This window comes from Borostomias antarcticus, assembly GCF_949987555.1.
Source record: "Borostomias antarcticus genome assembly, chromosome: 2".
Taxonomy (NCBI): domain Eukaryota; kingdom Metazoa; phylum Chordata; class Actinopteri; order Stomiiformes; family Stomiidae; genus Borostomias; species Borostomias antarcticus.
The window spans coordinates 37543966-37556293 of record NC_140235.1 but is presented as its reverse complement, the minus strand read 5'-3'; the positions used below and the strand labels follow the sequence as shown (position 1 = coordinate 37556293).

Genomic DNA, 12328 nt, shown 5'->3' with positions numbered 1-12328 from the left:
GGCTGTGACTCACCTTGGACAGCTCCGGTCCCCCCAGCAGGGTGGAAGATGAGAAATGCACAAACAACACGACTCGGGTGCCCTGTGGAAGGAGCAGTAAACAGACATGTCCCCCCACCCTACTCCCCCCTCTGCGTGCCCACTTTCACCCCCCGCGCCTGCTTGAAATGTGCCACTGTAAAGAGAGTAGTGATGTCATCATTAAGGGACCGAGAGAGGAGAATGCCAGGGCTAAGCTAGCTAACAGAAAGAAGGGGGGGGGGCTGTTTACCAAAGTGCCTCTCCACCGCATTAGGCCGCATTCTGTGGGTTGGCACAAGCACACTGCTCTCAAACAGACAGCACTCACTGGCATAATACATTGTGTGGCTAGCACTTCAACACCATATGAGTCGGTCGTTGCTAGGACAACATGAATTATCAATTTGCTCTCTTAATCATTCTGATTAAGCTTGCATGCATGTTTTTCAAAGAATCAGAAACCACCACTGTGTATGTGAACATCTGCCTTTAGGCATTTCAGTTATTTTGAACTGTGTCCAGAGTTAATGTAAATAGATATTGTAGGACGGAACCATGTGACCTTACCTCTCATGACGACAAGTCAACCTTTCACTGGTCTAGTCTTGTCTTTTAATCTTCTCACTTTTTCTCTGCTGAAACCCAGTGTCCCACGATGTCCATCGGCCTCGTCTTCCACAGCGAACAGCACGCCTGTTTGAGAGAGAAGTCAAGCGCAAGACAGCGGAACGTGCTGATCTGTCCCTGTCTGTCTGTGCTGGCATGTGAGGATGTGTCGTGTCCAGATCGTTTCCATGGCTCCAGGCTTAGTGAGTGTGTGTGTGTGCAGGCTGTGATTGTGTGTGTGTGTGTGTGTGTGTGTGTGTGTGTGTGTGTGTGTGTGTGTGTGTGTGTGTGTGTGTGTGTGTGCAGACTGTGTGTGTGTGTGTGTGTGTGTGTGTGTGTGTGTGTGTGTGTGTGTGTGTGTGTGTGTGTGTGTGTGTGTGTGCAGGCTGTGTGAGTGTATGTGTGTGCAGGCTGTGTGAGTGTGTGTGTGTGTGAGTGTGTGTGTGTGTGTGTGTGTGTGTGTGTGTGTGAGTGAGTGAGTGAGTGAGTGAGTGAGTGAGTGAGTGAGTGAGTGAGTGAGTGAGTGAGTGAGTGAGTGAGTGTGTGTGTATGTGTGTGTGTGGGTGTAGGCTGTATGAGTGTGTGTGTGTGTGTGTGTGGCTGTGTGTGTGTGTGTGTGTGTGTGTGTGTGTGTGTGTGTGTGTGTGTGTGTGTGTGTGTGTGTGTGTGTGTGCAGGCTGTGTGGGCGCCCGGCTCGCCTCAGTCCTCCTAACGGTCATAACTGTGTGCTTTTGTAAAGTATCTGTCCTCTTGCTCTTCTGGCTGCTGACCATGTGACCATATGGCCAACAGGTGCTGTGGAGAGGGATGAGCAGATAGAGGACATGAATACAGCATCCAGAGGGACAGATAGAGGACATACATCCAGCATCTAGAGGGACAGATAGAGGACATACATCCAGCATCTAGAGGGACAGATAGAGGACATACATCCAGCATCTAGAGGGACAGATAGAGGACATACATCCAGCATCTAGAGGGACAGATAGAGGACATACATCCAGCATCTAGAGGGGCAGATAGAGGACATACATCCAGCATCTACAGGGACAGATAGAGGACATACATCCAGCATCTAGAGGGACAGATAGAGGACATACATCCAGCATCTACAGGGACAGATAGAGGACATACATCCAGCATCTAGAGGGGCAGATAGAGGACATACATCCAGCATCTACAGGGACAGATAGAGGACATACATCCAGCATCTACAGGGACAGATAGAGGACATACATCCAGCATCTACAGGGACAGATAGAGGACATAAATACAGCATCTCGAGGGGCAGATAGAGGACATACATCCAGCATCCAGAGGGACAGATAGAGGACATACATCCAGCATCCAGAGGGACATCTCACCAGCGTTCACCATCACTGGAAACACTGGCCGGTAACACTTTACAATAAGGGTACATTAATAAGCATTAGTTAATGCATTATTAAGCATTAAGTAACAGTTAACTAATGCATATAATAACCATTTACTAATGTTATTTATGTTAACTAAGGTTAACTCACTTAATCCTAACCCTAACCTTAACTAAGGTATTAATTAACATTAGTAACCTAATCTAACCCTAAATAAGCATTAGGTAACAGTTAACTAATGTTTTTTGTGACCCTTATTGTAAAGTGTGGGCTATGAAATATCTGAAAACGATACCAAACTACCCTCCATTATGCCTTGAAAACACAACACAAACGGTGTCTGACACCATTTTGACAGGAGATTCTGACCATGCCAGCTCTGATAAAGTTTGATCTATTAATAGTGATGTATTATTAGTAGTAGTCACTAGACTTGGCGCTGGGTGCTTGGGCTCTGGCCATCTCTCTTGGACTGATCTAAGACGCTATAAATACCGCTGGCGTCTCTTGTGCGCAGACTAGAATAGGCATGGGAAGGGGATGACTGACTGGAACCAGTCCACTGGAGAAAGCATGATACTGGGAGCGGGTAGACAGGAGAAGGCAGGAATCTGGACGAGTGGACATGATACAGAATCATGAGGCAATGATGAATGTGCTACTTTCCCTGACCAATGCACCAGACAAGCTCATCGGCTTGAAGAATGTTGAAATATAGTGATAATTTGTGACAAATTACAGGGGGGAAACCTTTATTTCTGAGTTGCAGTACATAAACATATTCACAGAACAATAGCGATATACATCAGCTGGATTCCCTTGGGACGGATGACATCAGGTCCTGCAGAACGACACACTGCGCCCGAGCAAATATGCTCATTCTGTTGTCAGGCACTTGAGCAAAGCCACAGCCCACAGGCTTAATGTCCCTGTCAACACTCAAAATATAATGTGGTCGTTTCTGCCAGTGTTCATTCAACTTAAAATTCTTAATATGAGACTGTCAGAGGCGTCATTGCAGAAACAGCAACACATTGTCAGGTGCAGTAGTGTTTCTTCCACTCTGGTATGCAGTCAACGATGTCATTTGAAAAGATCGATATCACAGCTGTGAATTAATAGTCAGTAAAAAATAAAACGTTTAAGTCCATGTTAAAGTGACAGTGGAAATACACATTCAACAAAAATGAAAATGATACTCACATTATACACATACGTTCTATAGGATGAGGTAGTATTCACCTTTTCAGAGGACAGACATATTGTACTGTACATTAAGATAACACAAGGAAATGATGTCATCAATAATACCAGAGGTTACACTGAACATTGTTTAATTTGTGTGCATTTATATTCTTTTTTTGGGGGGACAAAATTAAGTGGAAGTCGGTATCAGTGCAAAAGTGGATTTTTTTTCTCTGGTAGTAAATGGTGTCAGGAGGATGGTCAGAGATTTAGCGCCATCTTCTGGTTGACACTTCCAGCTGCAAGTGGAAACTGCCACCTTTGGTCCTCTGTTGAAGCCATAACAGTCTGCGTGTAGAAGAATTTGAGGTTTGGAATTTCCATAATATGACTTAATCTTGTGCATCATGTCATTCTTTTTTTCCCCTTCTTTTTTGGGGGTAGGTGAGCACTATGCTATGAAGAGTCATCCTAACCATCGTGGACAAAATGGTGACACCAACACACACATCAATAGAAAGCCAGCTTTCTGTGAGAAAAATATGGATCCAGGAAAAAGGTGGCCACTTTTCTGAATCAGATGTGCTGTTAAAAATACACACTTCAGTCTTTCATTATATTCGGGTTGAAAGATGTCCACGTGATGACACACTCCACAGCTGGTATTTAAATCCACATTTAAATCCTAACAGAATGAACTATAAAAACCCATAGATGCATACAGCTTTCTTTTAACCATCTGAATGAGTAGAGAGTTTCATCTAACAGCAGCCATTATTATGCCATCATATCATCACATAACAGCAGTATGTTTCAAAACCTGGATTAGTGGTTCAGGTGACGACAGAAAGAGCTTAGTGTTGTGTAAGGCAGTAGTCATTACCTAGGGCTGTGAGGTTGAGACTAGGTTTTAGGCAGGCCCAGAGACAAACCAACGATAAGAGCGATTACAGCAACCAGGACCAGCACAGCTATGGCAATTATGATATACTTCTGCCAAAACAAATGAAAGAGAAAACCATATTAGGGCTGTTCAGACAGAGGAAAACATGATTGATTTAAATTGCTACTCAGGTGAATTTCACTGCATGAGCTACATTTTGCATGCAAGTCTGCATGTAAGACTTAGTGAAAACATTTGAATTGCATTCTGCTTTGAAGATAATAAAATGTTTTATTTCCAAAAGTATTTACATGTTCACAGCACACAAGCACACGCACCATTTTAAAAAAGTGTCGGCGATAGGCAGTGGTGAAGCGTCACAGTGCTAAAATGGCAGTTATAGAGATGCTCAGTAGTGATTCGCAACGCCAGAACTGGTATTAGTGGGGTGTCTGGTGTGTGTGTGTGTCGGGGGCCCCCCCCCCCGACAAAAAAAAAAAACTGACAAAAGAGGGCCTGAGGGGGAGACATTAGCTGCCCGGAGATAAATTGGATAGAACGTTCTGGTGGGCAACGTTCAGGTTTCACAGCGTTAAGTTTGATGGGCTGACTGACCAGGAGTCCGGGACAGTGACCTGTGTTCACAGTGCTACACTTTAATGAGGACGTTAGTGCCAACGGACCCGGTTCACAGGGCGTTTTTGGTCCGCAGCGGTAGTTGTAGTGGCGGTGTTGTTGCTCTTGAACAGGCTGGGGAAACTGGGGAGGAGCCTTACCCTGCGCGCCCGTTTCTGGTACCGCACCGCCTTCTTGGTCTCCCCTTTGGCCGCAATCACGTACTCCGCAGCGCTGTTCACGTTCTTCTCTATGTTGTCCATCATCTCCCCCTGGTGGACAAACACGAGAACGCTGCTGACCGATGAATGCTCATGGCACACGGGGTGGATGCCATATGCACAATCTGAGAAGTACTTTAGTTTACAGAGTCAACGGTCGAATGTCAGATTGAACTAGAAGTTGGATGAACTCTCCCCTGTTTTTGTGTCTCTGACTGGGGTGGCTGTCTAACCTGAGTCTCCACCAGCATGGCCAGGTCCACAAACATCTCATGCATCTCCCTGATGCTGGACTCCAGGCGGATGATGTCCTCATGACGGGACTCGATTTCATTCAGCGCCTGGCGTGTGATCTGAGAGTCGGAGATGACCTGCACAGGGAGAGAGCGTTGGGGGTCCGTGCTTGAACATCCACTGGCAACAATAATAACAACCTCTGAAGACACTCTTGAAAAGTGACAGAACCAACACCACAGCAGGATTGCTAGGGAGGGAGGGAGGGAGGGATTTTTGATGTTTGCTTCTTTTTGTAGTTTTTTTGGTGCCCATTCCCCTAGTTGTTTTTCTATGTGCCGATCCTGTTTGATCGGCACTTTGGCTGTTTTGTCCCCTATTTCTCCCCCTGGTTCTCTGCCTTTGTAAGATTTTGTAGCTAATGGCTGCTGTTGAGGGACCGTTTGTCTCTGTTTGTTTGGGTGGCGCTGGTGGGCCTGTGCCACCGCGGGGAGGCGCTAGGCAGGGGGCACATGGACATGTCTTGTTTAGGTTGTATGGGGTCATGGGATGGGTAGTAGCCTGGGCCGGGTCCACTGGGTGGTCCGGGTCATTACATTTATTCCTGTTAATTCCCATAAATTCCCTGTTGTTTATTCCCGTTAATTCCTTAGTGAATATTCACAACCCTCGTGGAGAGTGGCGTACACATGTCCTGTGGATTAGCCACTCACGTCACAGGCGAAGATGGCAGGGTTTTCACTGCGCAGGATTTCCTCCAGCTCCTCGTCTGTGGTCACTCTACCCGCTACAGGGAGGGGGAAACAAGGAAGCAGGATTTAAATACAGACGCTAGATCGAAAACCCATGAAGAACCAGGCTTGACGAGCACACCTACCGTCACCTGATCAGGCTTGTTGTAACCCCTCCCCCGTTACCCCGGACTACCTTGACAACTGTTCCCATAGCAACACTAACACAGGCGTCTCCTGTTACAAGCTCCCTCTACGGGCCCTCCAGGGGGAGTGGCCAGTTCCTTCCTTCCTCCTCTTCCTCCTCCTCCTCCTCCTCCTCCTCGTGACAACCCTCCAAATGATGTGAGATTATACAGAAGCACAGAGGAAGCAGATGGATGACTAAGGCTGGGTAGAAAGGGGGAACTGTTTGTCGACGTGTGTTTGTGTGAGAGTGTGTTGTGTGGGTGTGTGGCTGTGTTTGTCTGTGTTTGTGTGAGAGTGTGTGTTGTGTGGGTGTGTGGGTGTGTGGCTGTGTTTGTCTGTGTTTGTCTGTGTGTGCGTGTGTGTGAGTCCCCCCCCACGTACTGATCTCCAGCTGCCGCTGAATCCGTCCTTTGCTCTTCTCCCTGAAGGACACCTGCGTCTCGTTGTAGCCGGTCATGACGTCCACAAACCAGCGAGTCAGGTTGGTGTGCTGGAGGTGCCAAGAAGAGCAGCCAGACTGAATTGGACTGTGGTGACAGATGCACTGGGTTCAGCACGGGGGTGGAGGGGGAGGGGTCGTACTGGGTTCAGCACGGGGGTGGGGGGGGGGGGGGTCGTACTGGGTTCAGCACAGGGGTGGGGGTCGTACTGGGTTCAGCACGGGGGTGGGGGTCGTACTGGGTTCAACACGGGGGTGGGGGGGGGGGGTCGTACTGGGTTCAGCACGGGGGTGGGGGTCGTACTGGGTTCAACACGGGGGTGGGGGGGGGGGGGGTCGTACTGGGTTCAGCACAGGGGTGGGGGGGGGGTCGTACTGGGTTCAGCACGGGGGTGGGGGTCGTACTGGGTTCAACACGGGGGTGGGGGTGGGGGGGTCGTACTGGGTTCAGCACAGGGGTGGGGGGGGGGGGTCGTACTGGGTTCAGCACAGAGGTGGGGGGGGAGGGGTCGTACTGGGTTCAGCACAGGGGTGGGGGGGGGGGTCGTACTGGGTTCAACACGGGGGTGGGGGGGGGTCGTACTGGGTTCAGCACAGAGGTGGGGGGGAGGGGTCGTACTGGGTTCAGCACAGGGGTGGGGGGGGGGGTCGTACTGGGTTCAACACGGGGGTGGGGGGGGGTCGTACTGGGTTCAGCACAGAGGTGGGGGGGAGGGGTCGTACTGGGTTCAGCACAGGGGTGGGGGGGGGGGGGGGTCGTACTGGGTTCAGCACGGGGGGGGAAGGTGTGTGGGGGGGGGTCGTCTCCCCTCTCTCACCTGGTTATTCTGAATGCGCCGGTCCACAGATGCCGAGTTGGCGTTCTCATCTTCAGGCAGGCTCTCCCACATGACTGAACACACAGGACGGCACAACAAGTATGACATCATGCTTTCACTAACACACACACACGCAGGCACGCACGCACGCACGCGGCTCAGCCCAATACAACCACTTACAAAAAACAGCCCCGCCCCATACACATGCAGGAACGGGCCGTGAGTTGGGTAAACACAGCTTATGGAAGCTGGCGGTCGTTATCTTATCTGTATTGTTAGTGGCAGCAGGGGGGGGGAGGGTCACTCTATTCTAGACCTTCTTTGTTCACCTGCGACCTGCAGGCGATGCAGCGACTTTCCGTTTCAGCTGCTTTGCAAGTCTAATCATAGATGGGACTCACTCGACAGCCCTGAAATAAGGGAAGTTCTCTCCAGCTGGTGCTCTGTGAACTTCTCCCTGGGCCATGTCATACACACTGGCACTTATTTCTACAGCACACACACATTCTTTCTGAACTCACTTTTTAATTTGGCTCGTACTGCGTTGGCATTTTTCTTGATTTCAATGGTCAGTCGCTCCAGCTCATCTTTGGTCACTGTGAAGAAGAGAAACAGAATGGCTCAGTAGTGTGTGAGATGTCAGTGAAGGTGGTCAGGATAACACCCCAAATAGTCACAGAGAGCCATTTTGCTAGCTGCTGTGCAACTGATCTGAAGCCAGCCAAATGTCGCATATTGACCAAAACTATTGATCAAAATGAACCCATCATAACAAAAATGAGTTGCTACTTCTTCCACTGTGCATTGAGTTAATCAGTAGCAGCGTGACACATTAGAATCTATCATAAAATCATAAAACATAAAACAGTGGACATTAAATCGATGTCCACTGCTGCTAGCAAACCGTAACCCTCAAAACAATAAACCAATGATGGCAAGCAAATCAAAGGTTGTCTGATATAGTGAAATGGACAGGGCAGTTTTGCAGACTCACTGGCATTTAGATACAATATGTGACATACGTCGACACCACAATAGAAAGTGTGTGGTGTGTGTGTGTGTGTGTGTGTGTGTGTGTGTGTGTGTGAGAGAGATCAGGGGTATTGCCCAGCACATTTCACCTCTAGCGCAGGGAGGTGAAGAGATTTAGGCCTGACCTTTCAAATCTGGTTCTGGTAGTTTAAATTGGGGTGTGTTATGTGTGTGGGGGGGGCTATTATAGCGAGGCAAGGGTGCGCAGTGGCAGCAGTGGTGGTGTGGCTTAACACTGTTTCATAAATAGCAAATGTCAAGCCATTAATGATCTATCTTGGAGATGAAATGGCCTGCCTGAGGTCTTCCATTGGACAGGCCCGTTAGAGGAATTCTGCTAAAAACAGAAGGACATGTCTGATGAGACAACGATGAGAACAACGATGAGAAAAACGACAGACAGACTCTTCCAAGACGGAAGAAATAGAACTCGCCCATGGCTTCACTCTGACTGTGACTCCAGGGGGGCCTGTGAGGAAGTCAACATGATTCCCAGAAAACAGAAGAAAAAAGAAAAAGGCCAGTATTTTCCCATTGTAGAGTGACCGGACCATATGAGTCACACAGTAGCACGTCTCAAGAGTGGACCATGACTACACAGCATGGGGCCATTTCAGAAGAAAGCTCCACCCATGCAAACCAGTCAAAGCCTTTCCTCCGAATACAGGATACATAATTTCTACATTTCCTTCCCTCCCTACACACTCTGGTCTACCAGAAACGATTAGCTTTGAATGATTTCAAATCAGCAATGAATTAAATGAAAATAAAATTAAATCTGTTTATTAGTCACACAGCAATTGATGTTAAATTGTACCCTGGCATACCGCTCTGCCAGGAACCATTCATTGTGTCATTGACTTTTGTAACTCGGTCTGCATTACCGTATCTACAGACAATATTATTTTGTTACTTACTGAAGTGAAAACCATTTTCGAAAGATGAAAGCCTTTTCTCTGAGGTGGCTACACTTGCAGCCACCCACCTTTTTGCACCCTTTTGCACCCTTTTGCACTTGAATAGCACATATCCAGCAATTCACTAGCCTGGCTTCCAAACCCTGATCACATCATCTCTCCAGCATGAGAGATCACGATGTTGAACATGAAATGGCTGCATTCTTTTAACAATAAAGACGGAAAAAAATACAAATAAATTAAATGCTGATGATACAGTAGATGTGCTGGCGGTTGAGCTCAAGCTGATGACGTTTGGGACCTTATGTTGGATAGCCCGGCCCAATTTAACTCCTGACTATGTTCCTGAAATCTTCCTTCGTATATCAAAACATTTCAACACAGAACTTATGGGTCATCGAAAGAGATGAGTCCAGCTATAGGGATTTACAAAGCTGAACTAAACTCAGTGGTATAGTGGCAACTGAAGAAGTGGATATAGCTATCACAACAAATATTCTTACATTGTTCCGCTTTACGTCAGTGGTGGATAATTAGTTGGTATGCTGTGTGTGGAAAACTCCCAGAAATCCATGGCCCTGCTCACCACACCCCCGCTATCTGCAACCACACCCACATGAGAAAGTTTCCTTCATGTGTGTCTGTGGAAAAATGGTAAATGGACTGCACTTATATAGCGCTTTTCCACCTTAGCAGCACTCAACTTTACAATGGCCTCTCATTCACCCATTCTCACACACACTCACACACCAATGGCGGTAGCTGCCATGCAAGGTGCTAACCTGCTCATTGGGAGTAATTTGGGGTTAGGTGTCTTGCTCAAGGACACTTCGACAAGGACACTTCGACATGTGGACAGTCGGAGCTGGGATTCCAACCGCTGAGCCTTCGATCACTGAACGACCTGCTCTACCAACTGAGCTACAGCCGCCCCGAAAGAAGTGGGTGTGTATATACGTTCATATACACTCCACCACACTAACTGACTAAACGGGCATGTCAAACAGAGAGAGCTGTACTCACCTCTCTCAGGGTTGGGAGCAGAGAGGATGACGCTGTGTTTCTTGACCACCTCGTCCACCTGGGAGGAGATCTTACCGATGAGGCCTCTTAGTTCCTCCACCTACCAAACCCAACACACATTAACTAGTGTCACACACCGTCTGATTTATTTTTTATTTAAATATTGTTTAAACAGGTTTGTCCCATTGAGAACAAAGATCTCTTTTGCAAGGGAGACCTGGCCAAGAGAGGCAGCACATAGTTTCATAGACACAAATACATAACATACAGATTAAAAACAGTAGAATTGGCACAGACGCCAACCAAAGACAACAGTAAAACAGTTATTATACCACTTTGGATAAATGTTCTGATATCAAGAGTCAAGACAGCAGCTTCCTACAAAGATACCACATAATCCTCAACTAGTCTCTTCCCCATCGTGCATATGGATATTTATCCTACCTTTTTGAAGAAATCGTCCATGTGAGTATTACTCTCCACTGAGATGAAGTAATCCACAATGTTGCGGTTCTGTAAAAACCACCACCACCAGTGTTATAGAGCAATGCATGCCAAGCAGCACGTGTCCTACCTCAGCCAGAGCACCAAACACATGAAGATATTCTTATAAGAAAGTTACTTTCGAAGTATAAGTGTCTTTAAGTCGAGGTTTTGTGGCCGCCAGAGAAGCAGATGACGAATTTGCATGAGTTTTGTGAAATCAGGGTCTTCATGAATGTTAAATAATAATAAAACCGCTTTGTTCGCACTTTCCTGACAGTTTGCTTTAGACTCCTTCCATCACAGCAAAATTCAGTCTACTTAAGATACATTGGGGGCAATAGATTCAGAAACCCGAGGCTATGTAGGCTACTGCAGGATAACAACGTTACTATCTGGCTAGACAGAAACCAAAACTCAAATTAGAACTTTTAGTTTAGTTAGCCACCAATCTCCCAAAATCATATAGACACAACAGGTGCCATTAGATTTTCTGTTATAGTCTTTAACGTTACTCACCACCGTCAGGTCGGCCAGGCGGTCCCTCATTGTTTCAAAACATTCAAAAGCACAATAGCCTACTTGCCCAGTTGATTAAGTGGACACTATATCAACGTATTTTCCGTTCAGTTCCAGTGTTTATATGAATAACTTGGTCTATCCATTTTGGCGAAGTTCGACGAACGAGGAATAAGTTCCTAAACTAGCAAACTGCGTTTTCCATCACATCACCTTGTCAAGCGCGAGCTTTCCGTTGTGTAGCTCGAGGCACTGGGGCACGCGGGCACGCGGGCACGCGGGTACGCCTTTGCGCGGGCACGCCTTTGCGCGGGCACGTGCTCCACCTGGCTTCTCTTCTACAGGTGTTAGGTAGGCTAATAATATACATCCATGTACCATGGTAATAGGCTCTTTGCACAAGCTCCACTACTTCCTGAAATTGTACAGGCATCTTTATTTCCTGTCCTATTCTATTGGATGGAAGTGATTAATCAGGTGTGCGGCACACCTGATCACATCTGATCACACCTGATTAATCACTTCCATCCAATAGTATAGGACAGGAAATAAATATGCCTGTAGAGTTTCAGGATGTAGTGGAGCTTGTGCAAAGAGCTCATTACCTCCGCGACAGCGCAGGGCGAGAGGTTATATTTTCGGTGTGTGTGTGTGTTTGTTTGTTAGCAGGATTACTCAAAAACTACTGGACCGAATTTCACGAAACTTGGTGGAAGGGTGTAACATGGTCCAACTATGAAACAATTAAAATTTGGAGCGGATACGAAGTTTTCTTTCCAAAACAGAACGAAGCCAGCTCCCTGTGTGGGGGTGCTATAGAGACTGGGGTGTGGGGGGAGAGCCCAGAGTGCACTGCATTGCCCCCCGCTGGCTGTGACCCAAGGGGGGCACGACAGAGCCAGCCAAATAAAGCCACCCATTCACCTACACTCATTTTTTGGACTAGGATTACACAAAATGAAAACAACATTTAGAATGAAGCCAGCTACCTGTGTGAGGGTGCTAGAGACATGGGGTTTGGATTGGGGTGTGTGGGAAG

The 12328-nt window shown here is 47.4% G+C and overlaps 1 protein-coding gene across 1 annotated transcript; it reads right to left on the bottom strand.

Moving 5' to 3' along the window:
• Positions 1–4088: 4088 nt before the first annotated feature.
• On the bottom strand, positions 4089–11319 carry LOC311323009 (syntaxin-2-like; the record flags this gene model as incomplete). Its single annotated transcript, XM_084455130.1, has 10 exons — positions 4089–4178; positions 4845–4955; positions 5138–5275; positions 5852–5925; positions 6440–6548; positions 7316–7389; positions 7837–7911; positions 10288–10387; positions 10732–10800; positions 11290–11319. The coding sequence occupies 10 exons, from the start codon at positions 11317–11319 to the stop codon at positions 4089–4091; spliced, it is 870 nt and encodes a 289-aa protein (XP_084311256.1).
• Between the last annotated feature and the right edge of the window lie 1009 nt (positions 11320–12328).